The sequence below is a fragment of the Taurulus bubalis genome (assembly GCF_910589615.1).
Source record: "Taurulus bubalis genome assembly, chromosome: 10".
NCBI classification, from domain to species: domain Eukaryota; kingdom Metazoa; phylum Chordata; class Actinopteri; order Perciformes; family Cottidae; genus Taurulus; species Taurulus bubalis.
The window spans coordinates 10,414,607-10,434,891 of NC_136598.1; the positions used below are offsets into that span (position 1 = coordinate 10,414,607).

General features: G+C 43.3%; 2 protein-coding genes across 2 annotated transcripts; one reads left to right on the forward strand and one right to left on the reverse strand.

Moving 5' to 3' along the window:
• Positions 1–213: 213 nt before the first annotated feature.
• cep126 (centrosomal protein 126) lies at positions 214–7,819 on the reverse strand (the record flags this gene model as incomplete). The annotated part of the gene is made up of 11 exons (XM_079224495.1): positions 214–305; positions 407–471; positions 560–769; positions 969–1,038; positions 1,401–1,519; positions 2,084–3,986; positions 5,001–5,172; positions 5,263–5,374; positions 5,473–5,618; positions 6,904–7,023; positions 7,785–7,819. The coding sequence occupies 11 exons, from the start codon at positions 7,817–7,819 to the stop codon at positions 222–224; spliced, it is 3,036 nt and encodes a 1,011-aa protein (XP_079080621.1). The 3' UTR covers positions 214–221.
• Positions 7,820–11,919: 4,100 nt separating this feature from the next.
• trpc6b (transient receptor potential cation channel, subfamily C, member 6b) lies at positions 11,920–18,307 on the forward strand (the record flags this gene model as incomplete). Its single annotated transcript, XM_079224496.1, has 12 exons — positions 11,920–11,934; positions 12,051–12,854; positions 13,025–13,210; positions 13,500–13,664; positions 14,456–14,672; positions 15,220–15,447; positions 15,789–16,053; positions 16,185–16,380; positions 16,997–17,203; positions 17,432–17,488; positions 17,786–17,861; positions 17,955–18,307. 12 exons carry the CDS (start codon positions 11,920–11,922, stop codon positions 18,119–18,121), a joined length of 2,583 nt encoding a protein of 860 aa, XP_079080622.1. The 3' UTR covers positions 18,122–18,307.
• Between the last annotated feature and the right edge of the window lie 1,978 nt (positions 18,308–20,285).

The window sequence follows — 20,285 nt, forward strand, 5'->3', positions numbered from 1 at the left end:
ATACAAAACTACTTTTCAACTCACCAACTTTAAAAATTATGTTTAGTTTTATTGGCTCTACAGTCCACTGCTGCCATCTCTCAGCTCTTGGAGATAGTCAAGGGGGAGTGGATAGTTAAAGTGGTTGGTATTACAGGTATATTATAGATATATTACAGATATATTACAGATATAAGGCACTGACAGGAGAGAAGACCACTGTGAACCACGAGCGCTGAAAGTCAGAATCTCTTCTGGGCCCGAGAGCGGCTGTTTGCTGAGGACGCACGATGCTTGTGATGGCTTGTGACTTTCACTTCCCTCGTCTGAAAACAGTGGAAGAAGGTAAGTAACACAACATGTTCAACAAAGTCCTCCCATGCGTTAATAAAGCAAGCAACGAATCCCTTACAAAATTCATACTCACAGAGGGTGCGTCAATAAATAGGAGACCACACGAGCCAGTATCACCCCCCATGTGTGCCCGCACACCTACAAAGAGTAATAGGAGTGGTTGCTCTGAATGGAAATGGTGACACATTTAACAGCCTAATGCAAACAGCCTTGACAAAGTGCTCACAGTACAGCTGCTGGTTGAGTCTGTCCAGAGAGAGGAGGATCTTCTGCTCTTCCAATGAAATGGCGGTGGGTCCCTGCTGTTGGCTGCGCTGATGCGTCGTGCCGGGCCTCGGTATTTGGGCTGTTTCCACGGCAGCCACGATGTCCGTTTCCCCCAGCGGGCCTCCGGTACGTCGTTCGGCCAGGTGTAACTGGGCTGCACTCACCAGGCCTGAGAGCACATGTCAAGGTCACTTCAAAGGCTTTCGTTTGTTGGGGCTTTTTATGCATTTATGTGGAAAATAAAGATGTGCTGTTATCTTTCTCAATTCATGGTGTCTTGCAACAAGAATATTCAGAACAGTATCGGCTCAGGCTTTTTATCTTTTGGGTTAAAAAGCATAAACACGGAAACACAGGAAACACTCTACCTTCATATGGAAAGGCCATGTTGTAAGAACTGGAAAATGGTCGGACTGGCTCCGTAGTCTGTTTTGTTGCCTACACAAAACAAATTGAACATGTGTGCATCTTAGATGAATCTCAAATCATAGCCATGTAGCTTATAGTACACTGCAAAACAATTTTTATCTCGGCGATAGGCATAAAGCGCAAAGAACAGGAAAAACAAGTTGTAAACACAAAACATTACGCATCAATGCTTATTTCTTTGAAAAACCCCAACAACTCAAGTACATCCGGAAAGTCTCGTCTTGGGAAGCATAAATCAGCTTTACAAACACGAAGGACGGCCTGAAAGGGACTCAAAAGAACTGATTCGACAAGTTCAAACACACCCGTTTACTGATCTTTAGCAATTATTCTCGCTTTTCTTCCCCCACGGGACGCCCGCATGCACGTACCTGAGCGGCCGCAGGAAGCCTTGTGAGCCCTGAGCCGGGAGGCTGTCTGCTCTGCTCCACGCAGGGCTTCCTCACAACTCGCCCGCTGTCCAGGGCCTGTCTGCGGAGCAGGTTTTTTGCTGAAAGAAGAAGTATTCGCTGAAATCATTGAAATAACACAACCCCTAACATAAATGATAACTATGTGGTGAGCTCAGGCTCCTTGAAAGAGGATACAAAACAAAATAGTTTCCATCGTAGATGACTGAAAAATCACAAGAGATGATGATAAGCTTATGAATAAGAACTGCATGTGCGCATTATTTTTGCCTCAATATGCAAAAATAAAAGAAGATAAAAGTACTACTTTGTAATATTGCACTGTAATTGTTGTTCCGTCTCGTTTCTCGCTCTGTTCGTCCTGCCAAAAGTGAGGTTGCAAGCTGAATCCAATGTTTTGTAGCTCAACCTGGAGCTTCGCAATTTTTAAACTGTGTTAATGTATGAAGAAGCTCAGATGAATTATTGTTCAAGTACATTTGTAGTACTTTTTGATGCATTGGAAAAATGTGGCTTTCACCAGTAGAACGCTCGCTTCTGATGAGACCATCATTGAAATGGGGGGTGACTGGCACTGGTTTGAGCTTTCAGCGTGATTAGGAGGAGATGCTGTGAGTGTTGAGGGACTGTCAACCAAAATATACCTTCCTTGGTGGCTAAGGCGCTGCGGACACCGTGCCAGAGCTGTGAGATCTCCTCATCCGTGGGAGTGCAATGTAAACCGAGGCCCTTGTCATTGCACCCCATCCCTCTCCTTCTGCTGCCGCAGCCCGGGGTTTCCTGAGGGCCTGAGCCAGGCGCGCCCTTCGCGTTGCCCTTTGCGGCAGAGTGGGTGCACGAGGGTGGCAGTGGTGTGTACATAACAGTGCTATCTGGTCTCACTGCGTCATGTGTGTGAGGTGAGAAGAAGCCGTCTGAGGCGTCCTTGTGCAGGGCCTGCTCGGCCAGTGCTTGTTTACAGCTGACACCAGCCAGATCCACGCCGTAAAGAGCCCTGGCAATGCTCGGCGTCCTTTCCCACTCCACCCTCGGGGGTGGGCGGGGCACCATGATGTTCCCTCGGGTTTTGGCAATCTGACTCACCTCGGTGGCAGATTGAGGTCGGATAACAGTGCCCTTTCTAGTCCGTGAGGAAACAGGACCCCCTCCAGCTCTGGCGGATCGCTCTCTCCGAGGGACCCTGGGGCCACCGGGCCTGGTGCTGCTCCGCGGCACCTTGACCTCGTCTGCTCGTTCTTGGGGCGAGCTGACTTGAACCCCGACATCTGCCCATGCTTGCTTTGTAAAGTGATAACCAGCGGAGGCCGCCGGGGTCACGTCGGGTCCAGGCCTGGAAGCCCCTGAGACAGTAGCGAGTCTTGGCTGGTGGTCTTCTGAGTTGTTGTTGAGCTTGGGAGACTTGCCTTTCTCTGCGCTCCGCTCTGTGTCCTCTTCTTCCTCCACATGCACCTCATCAAACCAACGCAGTTTCTTCTTCACGGCGTCGTGGCCCTGCACACCTTTACTTCTGGACCTCGTCAAGTCAACGCTGTCTCTGACCGCTAAGGCTACTTGTCTGGCAAAAATCAAATGTCCTGGGCCGAACGCTCGCGTGGTATCTCCGGGCATATATTTGGACGTCTTTTTGAGGATTCCTTTTAGGAATCGGACTTCACACACCGGATGAGACGCCCTCGCAGAAACAGGCACGCTCTGAGCTTCCTGCTCCGGACCCTGGAGGCCCGCGGGAGGGTCCGACTGAATGTTCGACAAGCCTGCGCGCTGCAGTGATGCTGTCTTGGGCTCTGAGCTTGAAACCTTATTGAGGTTGTTTACTGAAGCACTCAACTCTTTCTGTGCCAACAGCCTGTGGATTTCCTTTCCTGTTTGCTGAAGCGTTCCCTCTCGTGATGCATTATCTGTCGCGCTGTCGCTCAGGACAATATTGGGCTTTGGGGGAGGCCCAAACAAAAAGTCTCTGCTGTCGCCAGTTGGAGCAGGCAGAAGAATTTTAGTGGCTGACAGATGCTTAAACTGTCTGTCATCGTGGACCCCGTTCTGCCTGAGTCCTAACAGAGCCTCCTGTTTAGGACATGAAGAATCAAGTGCTGCGTTGCCAGGGGCAACTCTGTTTGTAGCGACGATGTGGTCACTGGGACTGTTTGGTGAGTTTACCTCAAAGTGCTCCCGGCCTGCACTAACAATTTCACAAAGAGTGAATAAGTTGCAGTTGTGCAGAGCGGGCTGGGTCTGCGTTCTCGGTGTGAACCCCCATGAGGCTTTGGGAACGTGCATCTTGTCGGGCCCTTCAGAGTCCGCTTGTTGTTGCTGCTCAGGTTTGTGCAGTTTTCTTGACGGGGCTAAGTTATCACCGAGGAGCATCCCGGCTGAGAGAGAAGTTAGCTCTGATGGGGGACACATCTTTTCTAGGTCTGGGCGGGGTTTCTCTGAGTGGAGTTGGAATGACGAACCGGAATACTGTAGATTTGTTGTGCTGTGGTCCTCATTCTCTAAACTGTCCTTACTTGAAATGCTTTCAGAATTGCTGCAATCAGACAGTTGGCTGTCCTGAAATATGGAAACAAAAGAGAGGAGCTGATGAATGGAAATTAATAATATGAGTTACATCTTCCATGTACAGTTTAATACAGGGGCGGAGGAGTAGAGAGTGGAAAAGAGAAATTAATGGCTATTGCCACTTTCCTGGGTCTCAAATCAGGTTTCTGTCGTAGAATAACTTTATGCCAGAGTACACAAAGCTGAGAGAGTACAGCAGTGGGAAGAGTCGCTTCACTGTAAAATGTTTGAAGTGACTTTTTTTTTGCTACGTTGAACATGACATGTGAACATTTCATAGCATAACCAAACAACACACAGTGAATGATACAAAAGAAAGTATGAACTGGACATATCTTTGAAGGAGTTTTGGTGGGATCATCTCCTCTTTGAAGCGGTACTCTATCAGTACATTCAAGCTAATTTGATATTGCAGATATCACTACTTGTTCTTGTTCACGCATATCAATTCAAGTCTCACTTAAAAAAAACTCAAGAATCTCTGTCACAAATAATGTCACTTTACACAGCTATTCACACACATTTCAACAGAGGATGGGTGCTGAAGCCAGTGGCAGATGAAAGGGGTGTTTCCGGTGCAGGAAAGGGATTGTGTCACACTGCTGCCCCCTAGGGGTCTACTGGTGTCGGGTGAGCTATAAAAACAAAACACGAGGCATTTGAATTGCTCAAGATGGAAGCCATCTATCACTAACAGTCAGACGTGTTGATGATTTGTATTCTGATTATAGCACAGAGACTCTTCTAAGCAGTAGACAGCGGTCGCTCCAATGACATAAAGTATTTTTTATTTAAACTTTATTAAACCAGGTAAAATTAAAAATCTTTTCTTGTTACGCTGACCTGCCAAGACGTCGTCAAAGTTAAACACGAGTGCATGTCCATTTCATACATAGACTATGAAACGTGGGGGGTTTGTGTGTTAGAGACAAAGCAGCATCAATGGGGAGGGAAGAAAAATATAAATTCCATTACCTGCACATTCAAATGAAGCAACCGACATACCTGAGGACTGCGATCGTGTTGCTTCTCTTGTGTCTCTTCAGTTTGCGGACTGCTCTTGAAGCACGTCACGCTCTGCTCCTGGAGCCGTTTAGTGTAGGCCTCCACAGCAGAGAGCGCCTGGCGGTGAGAGGATTTACAAACTGTGGGCGGCTTAGGAGAGGGAGTGCAGCTTCTTTAGGAGAAAACAGAACAACATGAACACAACTTGGGACTACCTCAAGAAATAATGACACATGTAGTACACATGGATCAGACTGTTTACCTGCTAATGTTAAAGTTGCCGGATAAGAAAAAGGACTGCTGGGTGGATGACCTTGAGGAGCCTTGAATTTGATTGAGCGCATCTTCAATATTTGGGACATTTCTTCTAAAAGCTAGAACACCACAAGGAAAAGCAGACGAACAAAGTGTTACAACTGTCAGTGTGTTATGTCGCCGTTCTTGAAAGGCACATGTTGGATCGGTCACTAACATGGTCTGCGTCTCTGAGAAGGGGGCAAATGGGCTCTTTGGAAGCGCTCAGTTGCATCCTGTACACGCTGTCTGCGTTGCTTCAGGATGTTCTCGATCAGCTGTTGCTCGTGCACGTCCTGCTGCTTCTGTCTTTCCTCGAGAGCCCTGAGCCGAGAGAGAGTGAGAGAGCGTGAAGCCCAGGGCCCATTTCAAGTGATTAAGTGCAGACGGGCCACGATTTAGATGCAGAAACCTGAGTGCGTTCATCCAGATGTATTTCAACACGGTCATCAATAAATTAAAGATTCCACTCAAGACTTGGTTCACGGAGGAAGCCGAAAACAATATCAGGTCAATCAAGTTCAGCAGTAATGGGTTCTATAAATAGGCAGACGTGGTAATCACAAGAGTGTTTTAAATGGCGCCGAGAAGCAGAATTAAAATTTTACAATTTAGATTACACATTCCTTTTCTATTCAAAATAAACAGATCATTTATTATCTTAAAAAAAAAAGAAAAGTTTTGATCTAATATCTTTTTTTTAAATAAATGCTTTAAAGTTTGGGCTTCAACATTTGATATGAAGGCATTTAATTTGAGACTGATAAGGTTAATCTTCAATTTAAAGTGAAGGTTTTTGTTTCTGCTTATCTACTAAAACATAATTGTAGAAAAGCATTAATGTACTCAGGCAGTATTTTGGTGATCCGCATCAGTGTGCTGAGGGACAAAAATGTTAAATTGCATTTCATATTGATTAATAAACTCTGATAGCCTGTAAAAGTTTGTCAATGCATCGTAATAGTTTTCTGTTGGACATTGTTCTCTAAGGTGAGAATCAATGTATTCTGTAGGTTAAAACATATATATATATATATATATATATATATATATATATATATATATATATATTCAAACATGTGTTAAGTTATTTAATGGTTTGCCCACATTATATAATAATGATCACCTTAAACAGATATTACACAATAAATCTGACCTCATGGCTATCCTCGCATAAACCTTCTATTTCTAGCTCACACGAACACTCACCTTTAGCCTCTGCCGATGAACCCACATTTAGAAGTTATTTATACCTGTAAAGGACTTGAGCCCTGCGTGGTGCTGCGCAACTGAGCAGCTTTAGTTGTCAGACAGGTGACGTGTCAGACACTGCTCTGGCCCACAGTTACCCTCTGGGCCAACAGATCTATTTCCAGGTCTAGACAGAAAACCCCCGTCAACAGCACCCATCCCTCAAAGGTGCTCAGCACAGGGCAGGACCATAAGCTGCTGTCCAGGAGGTGCATTCAGTACACCAGTAAAGCAGGGAAAAATGGAAGATGCTACTTGTTTAGACTCCCAAGGAAGCGACGCTCTGGGTGGGTTTGGGCTGCAGACTGAGATGACATGAATTAAAACAACAGCGACGCATAATTAATATCAAACTGACCTCCTGCGTCGGTTGGTTTCCAGGGAGAACTTGCGAGCTCGGGATCTGCATAACTTTTGCTCTTCAACCAAAAGTTCCCTCTCTTCTTCGAGGCCTCCGTCGGCTCCCAGCCTGCAGTTTCTGGAAGTGAGCCGCTAAGTAGAGCAGTTTTAGTAGAGATGTGTCACCTACATGTGACGTGAACCTTGACTTCGTTTAGAGAATGCAACTGAACTTTGTGTTCTCATGAATCGTACAGGCTGGTTGAAATCGGTGGAAAGTAACTTTTTAGGTACTTTAATTGGGTATTTCCATCTCATGCTATACTTCTACTTCACTACATTTCAAAGGGGAAAGTTGTTGCCTACGTTTTAATCTACTGCATTTCATGTTATGTTAAGATGCTTTCCAGATTCAGATAATGAATGATGATTATTATGGATGAAGATGTATTGATCCCATGGTGACATGCCCAAGCTCCCAGGCAGTATATATATATATATATATATATATATATATATATATATATATATATATATATATATATATATATATATATATATATATATATATATATATATATATATCCCCACCATCACCAGCTGCACATGTAATAATACACACATGAATGCATCAACAGTTATAAGCCTAATATTATATAATTTATTATGAAACGTTAGTATTTTACCACTGGTACTATAGGCTGTATATCGATGCTAGCTTGAATAATTTGTAAAAGTCTTACGTAACATGTTGAAGGCAGAACTTCTAACATTACTTGAAACAAAGTACTTCCACACGTTACTCTAGTTTCTAGTTACTAGTTTCTCGACACAGTTAGACGTGTAATACACGTTTCTACAACAACTCTCCGGGACACACAACGCAACGTTAGAGGATACGAGTGGTAGAAGAAGGGGCCCTGGACATCTTGCATCGTCCGAGGCGGCCGGTCCTCGTTGACACCGGACAGACACACACGTCCAGCTCCCCGCAGAGCTGCTGTTACTTTAGCTAACGGAAGTGGAGCTCCGTTTAAACTCCTTCAACCCTTTGTCGGGACGAAGATAAACATGCAACGGACACGTTTGAATCCACATCGCAGCGACTTCTCCTGAAGACCGAGAGCCTCATCTGTCGTTTCAGGAAAAGTCAGAAGTAACACACGGCGGAGTCTGGTCTGTGTACGGCCGTCCCTCCTGGATAGCAACCGCAGACGCAGCTCCATGACAACGGGGACAGGTTATTCCCGCCATGTCCAGCAGAGGGCCCGGGCTCAATACGGGCCTTGTTGCCTTCAGGTACACCTGGAAAGTGTCGTAAAATATGGCTTTCAACAGCAGAATAAATACACTCAAATAAATGGGTTCACACAAATAGCAAATGGGGAGAGTTATAAAGTGAGGTTCAGACAGTGTAAGATATCGTTTACATTTTAGATCAGGAAAAGGCTGCGTTTGTGTAAAAGGAGGCTACGTCTGAATATGAATGTCTGTGTAATGACTGTTTTCAGTTCATCTTGTAAACCGGCAAATTAAATGCATACTAAAGATACGCCCTGGCCTAATGTATGAAGTCAAATCACATATCTGAAATATGTACAGTTTAAACATGTTTAATGACCTCGAGCTATGCGTATTCAAATAAATATATGTGGTGAACTGTGGCCTGTCGACACTTTCATTATCACTTTATTTGATCATAATTGTTTCTGCATAGCATATATCTGCTCAGAGATGGTGCCCCTCGGGAAATAAAAAGGGTCTGACCTGTTATATTTGATGGCACCATTAGTTAAGAGGATTTAGGAAAACCTTTCTTCCAGATTGTTTAGGCTGTTTTAGAGACGGGGATACTCCCATTAAATAATCTATTTTCAGTGTGGCAAATGCCAAATAGACAACGAATGGCGCTCTTTCCTGCAGTTTGCACACGTTACATATAGTATGTAATTAAACAATCTCTTAATCCTCTGCCTCGAATTATGATGCAAAAGGTCTGAGCATTAAATCATCTATTAGTCTGACAAAGTGCTTTAATATCTTTTTTTGGGGGGGGAAATGGGTAACTATGCATTAGTGGGAAATTACGGAAATTAAACTGAGGTATAACCAAGTTATATAATCTCCAAAACAGGGACCTAATGAAGTCGACAAATGCTAATATTCTACGTTATAAAACACAGCTAAAAGAGCTGCCAGGACACCGCCCACTGGGCGCGCAGAGGCAGCACCGTCAGCATCAACCCGAGGTGGGACGAAGGGTACCGCCGGTCAGGCACGTGGTCCAGGGGCTGAGAGGAGTCGGTGTAAGCGGGCTGCAGCTGGACGCGCGGACACGTATGTGGGTCCGGATCTGTACGACCCGGGGAAGTGAAAGTGAAGTTATTTGGCGCATCCGTCTTCTGTGAGGTGAGTGGAGCGTCCTGTCAGAGTTTCTTAATTTAGATTTGACACATATAGAGAGGAGTCGTGTGTAGATAATGAAATTGGTGGCCCATTTCCAACGTTTTAATTGAGATGTGTCGGTGTTTGGTTAGGTTTGTACAGTGAAGTACATGATATTCCTAAAAAAAACAACAGTAGGACAGTACTCAGTGATCTCATGCTGCAGTGTCCCATTTTTCAAATCTCCTAGTGTGCCTCTACTTGTCATCTATACACTGGTGTCTTCTTCTCTGCATGAGGACGCTGATGTGACACATATTCTTTTTTTTCCAGTTACATTAAATGTTTAGTGTTAATATACAAATGCCCACAGCTCACCTATAACAATGTTAATTGCAGAATTTTTTTTTTAAATCATCAAAGTAGTATTGTTGCTGCTAGTTTTGTACTTTTATCGTGTCACAGCATTTGTCCTTTTGTTTTGCTTTTCCATCCGTCATGGTGAAGAGGAGCAGCAGAACAGAAACAGAAATCCAGGAAGGTAAATCCACATGGAGCAGCCTGTGCCATTTTAAAAGGCAAACCACACCAATAAAAACTACGTTATTGATCCATTCCATTTGTGATTTTCACACCTTTCCTCTGGCTGAATGGCATGACACCGTTTTCATTTCATCTGGTCTCAGCTGATATAGACTAGATGCCACAGATGAATCATTTGTCTGTATTATAACTTTCTGTATACTTCGAGCTCTTATCAGATCACTCAGTTATGTAAAATCTCATTAACACTAATTAGGATTGAATGAAGGGACGTTGTCATCATCTATCATCATCAGTGCTGAATTAGCTGCAGAGATAACCATGTTATTCAACTGTATTTACTGGACAGAAAGTACATTTACTTGTTTGATAATGACGCAAAACATATTTACAGTATATATTACTATTAAAGATGGTCACTGTTGTATTAGTTGTATCAGTAAATACAGTTTGCCACTTGATGACATTGTGTTTTACATGACAGTTGACTAAATACAATTCATATTATAATATAAAATGTATCTGGTCAACTTTGCAACTATGCAGAGGCTGGACAGTTCCAGGCAATGAAATGAAGGCGAGCAGATGATGACTCTGTGGGTGGTGTCACACATATAGTGTGAGATATAATTCAGCCGAGACCAGCTGTCCATTGCACACTGTTGTCCATTCACTACTTAGGTCATCGCTGTCTCCTTCCCAAGGCCTTTTCTTTGGAACAATAGATTGGGCTGATGTTACTTTACCTAAACCAGTAGACCTATTAAAGGGGACACATCATGAAAAATTCACTTGTTCAGTGCTTGTGCACATAGAACTGGGAAGTGCCAACCAACTCACAAACTGAAATAAGACAACAGTCAGTTTTTTTATGTGCTTCAGAAAACATGCGATTCGTCAACTTTCTATGTCACATGCAGACTCATTCAAACATACTGCCCCCATCTGAGTATCTCCACTCACGGCTTGAGAACTATCTTTACAGAGGAGACGCGTCATATTAAATAGTAAAATCCAATCGGCACTTGCCTAAAGTACCAAAAAACTCATGTAGCCCAATCCCAATCTCCACCCTCACAGACTTTGAGGCGCACTCCCGCTAACTTCGTAATGGTTTAGGGCTGTCCCAATGTCACATCGTTGAGTGTTTGAGGGCTCTCTGGCAGCCATTTTGAGCCCTTTATGAACACTTTCCGTAAATCAGCATCAGATGCCGACTTTGTCCAAGGGAATTACTCATAATTCATAGCGCTCTGACTTTAAACACGCAGTTACCAATGTAAGATGATGGCACGTGGGTGTTTAGCCTGATAAATGACATTTACACAACAACATTAAGGATTAAAGATGGAACAAAAAAACTCGTGAAATCCGAGGAATGCAAGCAGAGATTATATATGCTAATGTCTTACACAGATTTATTCAAAAACGACTAAATAGATTTTTTGAAATGACGTCTCATCCCGTGAGGAAAGAGCCTGGAAGACGTTCAAATTAGGGAGTTAAAAGTCAAAAATAAATACCCACAATTAGACAATATTTTTTTGATTTTGTCATGGTCAAAGTGCTGTCCCATTCGTATTTACACCAGTTCAAGCCCTCACAGCCTCTCACACTCAACTATTTACCAGGTGACGTCAGTAAGTCCCTGAGGGTTCAGGGTTTGAGGGTTGAGGGGGGGGGACACTGGGATTGGGCCTATGTTCTGTCAGGCCGAGTGCAACCAACGAGCACCGGAGTGGTCGCCATCCTTTATTTATAGCGCCACCTTCAGCAACCCTCGACCAACGCTGCTCCAGTCACACTGCACATTTGTCCTAGTCCGTCGGTTAAGTCTTGTCTTTGCAGCCTTCATTTATTTTAATAGGCCTTGTACCAATGTGGGCCATATTTTTCTCACAAGCCAATCAGAGCAGACTGGGCTTTTTGTGAAGGGGGCTTAAAGAGACAGGCACCGAAACAGAGCGTTTCCGACAGCGGGTGTACACAGGTATATTCAGACAGACAGTATGATCAATATATATACAGTATATACTTTTACCATAAAAGCATGCAGACATCTAGCAGAAAACCGAAACACAATAATTAACCAGACATTAAGCATGATATGTCCCATTTGAAGGTATGTGTCTGCTTTGTAAGAAAATAATAGTACATCTTATTTATCCAGAAATTTGTGTGATGAGGATTTGAGAGTGGGATTTGAGGATTTCGGCATACAGGAATACATTTACACAGACATGGTCTTCAGCCATATGTTCACCGGTGTTTAGGTGGAGGAATGAAGGGAGAGCCATGATGCAGCAGCAAGTCAGAGCCAAACCCCGGCGCCAAGTCTTACGGGGAGCCGGTTACCTGTATCACGCTCAGTCCTCCTCCTGCCTTTCCACGACGGAGGAGCTTTTCTTAGATGCTGCAGAATACGGCAATGCTCCCGAAGTGAGGCGGATGCTCGAGGAGCTGCTGGAGCTCAACGTCAACTGCGTGAACTACATGGGCCAGAATGCGCTGCAGCTGGCGGTGGCCAATGAGCATTTAGAGGTGGCCAAGCTGTTACTGAGGAAGAAGGACCTCTCTAGAATAGGAGACGCCTTGCTGTTAGCCATCAGCAAAGGCTACATCCGTATAGTGGACGCCATACTGAGCCATCAAGCCTTTGCAAACGGAGAGAGGCTGACCAACAGGCCCAGCCAGGCGGACACACACGATGACTTCTTTGCCTACGACGAGGATGGCACGCGTTTCTCTCAAGATATCACTCCGATCATCCTGGCCTCCCAGTGCCATGAGTATGAAATCGTGCATATACTTCTGATGAAGGGGGCCCGCGTGGAGCGGCCCCACGACTACTTCTGCCAGTGCAGGACCTGCAGCGAGCAGCAGAGGCATGACTCCTTCAGCCACTCACAATCCCGCATCAACGCGTATAAATGTCTGGCCAGTCCGGCGTATCTGTCCCTCTCCAATGAAGACCCGGTGATGGCGGCTCTGGAGCTGAGCAATGAGCTTGCAGTACTGGCCAACATCGAGAAGGAGTTCAAGGTACTAAGTTAAACTTATTTAATACTCAAATTACAGTGACAATGGCTGTATGTGATGTTGCTTCAGAGATTGCTGGCTGCAGGTATGACAGGATTTAAGGTAAATTGATGATGGTGATTCATTAAAGTATATGAATAAGGAGCTAGAGATGTTGTCTTTGTCTGTTGTAGAATGATTATCAGAAACTATCCATGCAGTGCAAAGACTTTGTGGTGGGAGTCCTGGACTTGTGTCGAAACACAGAGGAAGTGAAGGCCATCTTAAACGGGGACAGTGAATCATGTCAAAGCTCGGAGACCTTGGGCAGACAAAACCTTATCAGGTTAAAACTTGCAATAAAATATGAAGTTAAAAAGGTAAGCAAAAGCACTTTCATTTTTTTTTTTTACGAATAGAATTGATGCATTTGTTTTCATATTTAATCTTATGTTTTTTTGTGTCCTTAACCCTTGTGTTGTCTTGGGGTCAAAATGACCCGTGTACGAGTGTATATGTATGTGTGTTGATGGGTCATTTTGACCCCAAGACAACACAAGGGTTAAATAATTCTCTCTCTCTCTCTCTCTCTCTCTCTCTCTCTCTCTCTCTCTCTCTCTCTCTCTCTCTCTCTCTCTTTCTCCAAACACACTACTGCTAACGGGGCAGTTCGTCGCTCATCCAAACTGCCAACAGCAACTCCTCTCCATCTGGTACGAAAACTTATCGGGACTGCGTCAGCAAACCACCGCGGTTAAAAACCTTCTTGTCCTCGGTGTGGCTGCTGGGTTGCCTGTTCTGTCCTTCATATACTGGATAGCACCATCGAGTAAGGTGAGTTCCAAAAAAGCCGTACATGTTTCAACTTAAAGGGGAAAATTCTGCCCCTTTAATCTCGGATTTCTCTCGGTAACCAGAGGGCGCACACAAACAGAACTACCTTGTTTTGGCTGACTCGGATATACAGCCGTATGAAATCAAGCCCAGCGTTCTCATTCCAACTAATCCCATTCTGACGCTGTCAGACCCATTGGTGTATTTTTCCTAAAAAACTGCGCGCTGGCAACAAAACCACTTCGTTAGGTTGACGTAAAATATCGTGGCTGGGCTTAACATAACTACGTACGGTAAGTAAAACTTCAACAACAGAAGTACGGAAAACAAGTCACAATCACTTTGGGACACGAACATGGGCCTACTGGTTGAAAGTCCTGTGTTTGTTTGACTCAGCCTTTAACCACAGAGTTGGTGGTTCGATCCCCGGCTCCTCTTGTGCACATTTCAAAGTGACCTTGAGCGAGACGCTGAACCCCAAGTTGCTCCCGAAGCGCTTCACAACAGCACATCCACATAAAAGGGGTCAGATTTTCCATTTAATAGTTTGGTTCTGCATACTTTCATTTATTGTCTTTCAGTTTTCAACACTTCTTCAACAGAGCTAAAATTAGAGTTAACACTGGACGTTGACACGACTCTAATGTTGCTCCATGTCTGCTGGACGTTTTAATAGGCCAGTGTTGCTTGCCTATTAGCCACAAAAAATGTTAGCCGGTAAACGTGGAATTCATTCAGTGCAGCTTAAAATTATGTTTGTTCTGTTTTCCGCTCTCTGACTTCTCTGTCAGGTAGGGAAACTCATGTGTGGACCTTTCCTGAAATTTGTGGCCCATGCGGCCTCCTTCATGATGTTCCTTTGCCTGCTGGTCCTGAACGCGGCGGACCGTTTCGGGGGGACATCGCTGCTGCCCAACATGACCATCCACGATCACCCCTCACAGCTGTTTCGTATGAAAACCACACCCTTCACCTGGATGGAGATTCTCATCATATCCTGGGTCATAGGTCATGAGTGTAAAAACCCTTTTCCCCCCACACACACACACCATATATCTCATCCCTGTTGAGCCGTCAAAACCTTTTCTATGAGGTTATCTTTCTCGTTATGTTAAGTTATTCCTTTCCCATCTTTCTGACACACCCACACTTTTACAATTACACCACTCGGCTGAGCGCTCAGGGTCAAGGATATGACACGTCATTGATGCGTTCTAAATCTCCAAACATCGATCATGCACGGAAATTTCCCCTCATAGATAATTATGTATTCCCACCGCGTTTGACACAATAAATCAGACCGGTAAAGACTTTCCAAAGACGAAAAAAAATGTCAAGGTGACACTTTCACTTATCTCTGCAAACGAGACTTTGGAGCCATTTATCACACTCGCTTTGCCAGTATACAGCGTCAGTAAATTCTATGTGATTTGAATACCAGTTCATGTTATCATGTTTCTATATGTTCACATCACTTATACTATTATTTCATTTGAGAGAGAAGCAGTGCGACTGTCGACCAAATGTGTGATTTTTGTTTTGTTTATTCCTACAGGAAAGATCTGGGAAGAATGTAAAGATATTTGGTCGCAGGACATCCGGGAATACCTCTCAGAACCCTGGAACCTTCTTGACTTTAGTATTTTGGCCATTTTCATGACCTCTTTCATTGCCAGATTAATGGCCTTCTGGCATGCATATTCTGCCCAGTGTTATGTTGACAAGCACCACACTGACCTGTTTAACATGACCTTGCCCTCTGAGATACAGTACTTCCAGCTGGGTAAGTGTCGACCAAAGAATACATTTGAATTATACGTAGTAGTGTTTCGGTAGATTGTTTTTCTATACATATAAAACTAACCGTAAACTTTTATGAAAGAGGATCTCTTGGTTCAGACTTCATTTTTAGGTTGCATCAGTGTTCCACTGTTTAAGTATTTATTTCCCCCCAATAATTTTAGGCAAAGAACTGGATAAAATAATAATAATATTTTTCCCGCCAAGTTATGTATGGTGATCACAGTCTTTCTGCCTATTTCATCATCAAAATACCCAGGTTAAATGATATCATCTGTATGAGTTCTTTAGGCAGGTGGTGATTCAGAATCTGTCTATTTTCAGCCCGAATCAACTGGATGCCCTCAGACCCGCAGCTTATTTCTGAGGGCCTCTACGCAGTCGCAGTGGTGCTCAGTTTCTCCCGGATTGCATACATCCTACCCGCCAATGAGAGCTTCGGGCCACTGCAGATCTCTCTGGGAAGAACAGTAAAAGACATCTTTAAGTTCATGGTGATTTTCATCACGGTTTTCGTGGCGTTCATGGTGGGAATGTTCAATCTGTACTCGTACTACCTCGGAGCCAAGCACAACGATGCCTTCACCACGTGAGTGTCGACTCCAGACTGTTACCTGAAAAAGCTTTGAAAATATGCCTTTGGATAAAATCTGTGTGTTTCGAATACGATGTAATCGGTTGCACTACACATATTTAACTCCCATTTCTCTATTCCTCCAGGCTCGAAGAGAGTTTTAAAACGTTGTTTTGGGCCATCTTCGGCTTGTCGGAAGTGAAATCAGTGGTCATTAACATCGACCATAAATTCATTGAGAATATTGGCTATGTTTTGTATGGGGTGTACAACATCATCATGGTGATCGTCTTGCTCAACATGCTCATTGCCATGTTCAACAGCTCCTTCCAGGAAATAGAGGTACGTCTCAACAATCGACGATAACGACCATTTTGTTGTAGGACCATAATAATAATTCAAATTTAATTTGACAGAAAATGTCAGATGTTATGATCTACTGCTGATTTATGCCAAAGTTTCCCGTTTCAGTTCAGTTTTGTATGTGTGCTGTATTTGGTTTACGCCGGAGTATTGCAGATGTAATGGTTAAGTGTAGATTAGAACACTGGTTCTCAACCTTTTCAGTGATGTACCCCCTGTGAAATATTTTTTTCAGCCAAGTACCCCCTGACCAGAATATTTACTACACAATGCTGTGCCATCAGTGTCTGATTTAATATAGAACATATACAATTCAGTGTATACAGTTCACTTATATTTTATGTAATATGTATTAAATAACTATTTTTAAAGGATTTTTTAATGGATGCTCATTTGAAATATTCTTTATTCTTTTAAATCTCACGTACCCCCACCTTCATGTACCCTCAGGGGTACATATAACCCCATTTGAGAACCACTGGATTAGAAGATGGATGTTGCGCCATAGAAATGCAATCTGCAAACTTCCTGTCGCTCGACAAATGTTTCCCCTGGCTCCTCCCCCGTTCTCACCGTCTCCTCTCCGTGGGTGCAGGATGACTCTGATGTTGAGTGGAAGTTTGCCAGAGCAAAGCTCTGGTTCTCGTACTTTGAGCACGGCGGCATACTGCCGGTCCCCTTCAACCTGGTACCCACCCCCGCGTCCGTCATCTCCCTCTTGTTGGGGATCAGGGGATTTCTCTGGGATGTACCTAAAGGCAAAAACCGAGAAAATTCAAACGATGAGATGGAGCTCAACAAGGTGAGGCATCCACTGCTGACACGGATTATAATTCAAGCAATGAAATGACTAAAATCCTTTTGGTGGATGTAAATGCATGGCTAGAGATGTTTGTAATTCGTCTGGTTCTTTGAAACAGCTCTACAGGGCCCTCTTGTGTCACATTTAAACGTTGCAGATGTGAGTGTTCCTTGAAAGCATGATTTAAAGGTGCTTCTTCTCTTTTGTTGTTGTTGTTTCTAATCTTAGCTGAGGCAACAGGAAGATCTGAGTGTGGAAGCATCACTTTGTCCAACCCGTCACCAGGTAAAGACATTTTTCCCTAATGATGAATAACCTGTCAACAACTGAGCTGTTGAGTCTTAGACAGTGAAAATAAATAATGCAATGTTAGTAAGTTATTTTAATACCTTATATCTAGAGGACACGTTGAGATACTAAAAAAATGTTTTGCTGTATTTCCGGTTAAGCGACAGTAAAATCAGTAACATTTAATAGTCTATTAAAAAAGTTGGCAGCTGTTTTTTCCTCTTAACCAATTCTACATTTTAGGAGCCAATACCTCATCGGGTTAAGCCTGAACTCCTCTGTTCCTAATCACAGAATATAATGAACCGCCTCATCAAAAGATACATCCTAAAAGCCCAGAGAGATAAAGACAATGATGAAATTAATGAAGGTGAGTTCAACAGATTTTGTGGATAAAGTGCTTTTCTTGTCCTGATCACACACAGGTTTTTTTTTTGACACCGCCCCACTTACTGCCTCACAGGTGAACTGAAGGAGATCAAGCAGGACATCTCCAGTCTCCGCTATGAGCTGCTGGAGAGGGCCAACCACGACATGGAGACGCTGGCAAAGCTCATCGACCAACTGGGAGAAGTCATGCACACTCGCCAGAGAGAGGAGAAGATGAATGAGCTGGCTACACTGTCTTAAAAACGTTTTTTAAACGACGAGTGATGTATTTACATGACGAGGAATTCAGTATAGTCAAAGCTATAAGCCACAGACATGTTTTTGGACACAAGCAACTGATGAAAATAGATATTCTTTATTTCAAATAAGACACATGGTTGATATCCTTGATTTCTTTCCCCCTGAGTGTAAGTTTATCTCCCTTTGAGAGGGGAACTCATTGCATTCTCTTTGTCCCTGTATCTGTACAGTTAATCATATGGTGGCACTAAGGATTTTTTTTATCTTGTTTCACAAATATGCACTAATGACTGCTGACATATGATGGTGCTGCCTGCTACCATCTGTTTATGTGGTTTGCTTTTGAGGCCATCTTTTTCCATAGAAGTAGAGAAGCCGTTTAAATACATAAAAAAAGAAGCATATGTTTAGATGTGTCAGGCTCATAAATCGGACTCAACACATAAATAAATGAAGGCTTGCTTATAATTACTGCCTGCAGAGCTTTCTGTGAACCTCAAGTTATGAGAGGTACCATAAAACCAATCAACAGGACTGGTTTTCAATTCTCCAACAGGGCATTCATTTTTAGATTTTTGGAGAACGTTTAGAATCACTGGAGCATGATTCAAATGTGTTGATTATCTTCACGTCATGGAGTACAAAGATTTTATGGGTTTTTAAGAATCGTTGCAACAGACGGTGCTTTGCCCTCCCTTCCTCCCTCTCTCCCTCTCTCTCCCTTCCTGTGAAGCAAGACAAATGTCTAAGAACGGTCTGACCTGTCAGGGAGACAAACAGCTCACCTCCATCTACGGTCGGGCCAGGAGTGTAAAAGCCAAAACCACACTCAAGTCCCTGAACAGAGCCACAGTGAAGCATTTAAACGGAGAAAACTAAGGCACTTGGCCGTCATTTCAACAGCAACACTGATAAAATATCCACACAATTACTACTTAGAAGATGAACATTGTGGGCCCACAAATATGCAGAATTTGATAGGGGTTGCAGAAGAATTTAAGTCTGGTGGTCACCATGAGCCACAGGCGTCCCGTTAACAGTTTAGGAGCCTTGTCTGAACCGTAGGCCGTTACTGCGTTTAAAGAACACATCCTGAAGATTTTAATGTGAAACAGTTATCCAGAATTAGGTTAGGCCACAGCATGAGAAACCTCTCCGATATTGTCGGAACACTGACGTAGGTCGGAAATAGGGCCAAGGCTTATGTGTGCATCATAGCGACATGAATCAGCAACATCCACACTCAGCTGATTAACTCGAATAGTAAAAGCGCTCTGTTATCCAACCGAGATAACGGAAATATAAATTAGACGAGTACTAAGGCGGTTAGAAGGCGTTTGAGAACTGGAGAGGATCCCGATATAGAAGATGCATCGGTAAACAGTCTTCACTTTATCAAAGGCTGTTCATGAATGATCTTTCTTAAGAATTACATTTCTAATTTCATTGACTTTATTACTCTCCATTGACTTAACGCGTGCCTAATTTAACGGCTTACTGTCACTTAGATTGGAAGATGACCCAAAGTGGTAAATAAAACGGTAGCACTTTATAATAACTACACACTATTTAGCATTTTTAAAGCATGAGTAAACACTTCATTCATCATTCATAAAGCATTGTTCCAACATGAACACTCATTAATATGCAATTCACAAACAGTTATAAATGTTTCATTCTTGATTAATAAGCTTGACTATAATGCATTTCATGATTGGGTTTTCATACTTTATAAATGATGAATCCCCCATTTGTAAATTAAGTAATATATATATTGCAAACCAATTATTAAGGACTTATCGATGATGCACTTATTACAACAATGGTGGCGCGTGCTGTCTCAGGACCTCTAAGCTAGTTAGTTACGAACTTGCTAGCTGGCTAACTAAACAAGTCACAGCTAGCTAGCTACATACTCATAACCAATAATTATGTATGTGCCAGCAAACTATGAAACACTTGTGCCACTGACTGGCATCGCCCCCCATCACCATCATAATGCTCTTTATCACTTTGTGTTGTGTCTATTTCCCTTTTCGGTTGAGAAGATAACTGAGACTTTTGTTAGCTTTGAGGCACTGCTGGCCTTTTAATGTCATTTATTAATGCGTAGATAGTCTTCCCTTTAGATGAGGTCAGAGAACATACTTAACTAACGACTAGT